Source organism: Bradysia coprophila, unplaced genomic scaffold (assembly GCF_014529535.1).
Source record: "Bradysia coprophila strain Holo2 unplaced genomic scaffold, BU_Bcop_v1 contig_94, whole genome shotgun sequence".
NCBI classification, from domain to species: domain Eukaryota; kingdom Metazoa; phylum Arthropoda; class Insecta; order Diptera; family Sciaridae; genus Bradysia; species Bradysia coprophila.
Window position 1 is genome coordinate 9,629,469 of NW_023504022.1, and position 2,293 is coordinate 9,631,761.

Below are 2,293 nucleotides of genomic sequence, written 5' to 3' on the forward strand. Positions count from 1 at the left end.
TTTTTATTCCATTACAAGAGAAAAATTTTCATATCTCTAAAATTAGAGTTCAAGATTCAAATTATTTCATATACAAACTGACACACACACCCATATTAGATTGCTCCATCATTTTGTGTATACTAGGTCTGATCCGTATGTATACTAAGCTTAATATTGATTTGCACATTCAAACAAAAAGTGCTCTGAACTGATAAGAGACAATCTGGCTCGTGGAATATGGATTTCGATTTCATTATAAAAGCACCAGTTGTACGCTATGATTATTCAGTCGTTATTCAACGTCTTAAGGTGTTGCATATTAAAAGATCTTTAAAGTTTCTTGCGAAAAGTTAAAAGTGTTGGTGATTGTGAACAATTGACGAGTGATAACGAAACGTTTGAAAAAACCAAATCAACGCAATGTCTTCTGATGCGAAGTCGATTATACCGAAATTTACGGAATTGAATGAGTTGGCAGGCCTTTCGGTAAGTTAATATTTCAGCTTTCGGTTAAATGCTTTACTTGAATCAGTTTTCAATGCAAGTGTAAAACAATGTGAATGTGAAGTACTAACAGCCAAATTCTGTTCTTCAATTATAGAATGGTGGTCAAGTGATATTCTCAACTGATGATTGGTTTGCAACAGCCGAAAATATGCTAAAGGACACGGAACCAGTGTTCATTGCTGATAAATTCACAGACTGTGGAAAGTGGATGGACGGCTGGGAAACACGTCGTAAACGTATTCCCGGACATGATTGGTGTATCGTTAAATTGGGTGCTCCGTGCAACATTAAGGGCATATTAGTCGACACCGCCTTCTTTACGGGAAATTATGCTCCCCGCATTTCGATTCAAGGGGCTTGTCTCAGCGAATATGAAGAGAGTCAACTACCAATCCGACAAAGTAAAATGGGATCGGCATGTTCAATTGAAGAGGTACAACAGATTTCCCAGTTGAGAACCGAGTGTTGGACTGAGTTAGTAGAAATGACGAGCTTGAAACCTGGCTATGAAGACACAAGAAAAACGTACATCTCCGTTGACACCAACGAGGTTTGCTCGTACATTCGAATCAATATTTATCCAGATGGTGGCGTTGCCCGACTAAGAGTTTTCGGCACAGTCGTACCAGATCTGACTCAATTCGATCAGAACGACATCATCGATTTGGTGGCAATGGAAAATGGTGGTACATGCATCGGATACTCGAACGCTCATTTCGGTCATCCAAGAAATTTGATCAAACAACATCGCGGTGTGAACATGGGAGATGGATGGGAAACGATGCGAAGATTGGATCGTCCCGCTATTTTGGAGGCAGACCCGAATGGAATTCTTAAGGTGCCCGGCTGTGAGTGGGCAATTATTAAAATGTGCTGTCTTGGCTACGTGAAGGAAGTCGTTGTCGATACGTTACACTTTAAGGGAAATTTCCCAGACAGTGTCAAAGTTGAGGGTACGATTTTAAGTACCGGAGAGACATTGTCCTCGGCTAAATGGCTCACAATTGTGGGCAGTCAGAAGCTTTCCGCTAATAAAGAGCATTTTTATAAGAACGAAATTCATCACAGCGGGCCATTTAGTCATGTTAGAGTTACAATGTCGCCGGATGGTGGCATATCAAGAGTTAGATTGTTTGGTAACAAAGCCGAATAGACTTCTTAAACCTGACGCCATTTATTTGGTGGAGCCAACGCACTGACAGTGCTTTGGTTGAGCACCTATTCAGCGTACGATTTCTTATATTAAAAAATTGTTGTTGATTTTGATTGAAATTCCTGAGATAGATAGTTCTGTCGCAATTTTATTTCAATTATAATTAGTTTTCACCAATAGGGATAGTATTAACTTAGGTCATGCCAGTCAGTACAGTGTGTTATTATGTTAAGTAATTGAAAACTTTATGTAAACGTTATGCAATAAAAATTAAATATTTTTTGTTAATTAGACGAATGTTTTTACTGTCTTCATATGAATATCGCAATGGGAAATAAGTTCTTTGCAGTGTGGTGCTGCAGCTGTTACACAAATATACACACACTTCTTCTTGTGTATAGTAAACAATCGAAACACAATCTAAACGATGACTCGGCTACACTGATACGTATTGTGGGTATATGTATAGTAGCTAAATCACTATTATAAGTTCTCTTTCTGCTCCATTGAATTGTTTACTATACTAATAGTTGGTGCACCAGCTGGTGAATTCAGACATAGTAAAAAACTTCTAATCTCGCAAAATTGAAAAAGATTGGAATCTCTTCTCAGACCTCACACAATAAATGAAAAAGTGCAACGGATTTTCCA

At 38.3% G+C, this 2,293-nt stretch overlaps 1 protein-coding gene across 1 annotated transcript; it reads left to right on the forward strand.

Annotated features, from left to right (window-relative positions):
* Positions 1-259: 259 nt before the first annotated feature.
* Positions 260-1,692, forward strand: LOC119085353 (allantoicase-like). The gene is made up of 2 exons (XM_037195729.1): positions 260-468; positions 584-1,692. Exons 1-2 carry the CDS (start codon positions 403-405, stop codon positions 1,640-1,642), a joined length of 1,125 nt encoding a protein of 374 aa, XP_037051624.1. The 5' UTR covers positions 260-402; the 3' UTR covers positions 1,643-1,692.
* Positions 1,693-2,293: the final 601 nt, after the last annotated feature.

What these genes read in the sequence shown, in the direction of transcription:
- LOC119085353 (XM_037195729.1), top strand. Translation starts at nt 403, where the DNA reads ATGTCTTCTGATGCGAAGTCGATTATACCGAAATTTACGGAATTGAAT. An exon ending in ATGAGTTGGCAGGCCTTTCG is followed by an intron (nt 469 to 583) that starts GTAAGTTAATAT and finishes CTTCAATTATAG; the next exon opens with AATGGTGGTCAAGTGATATT.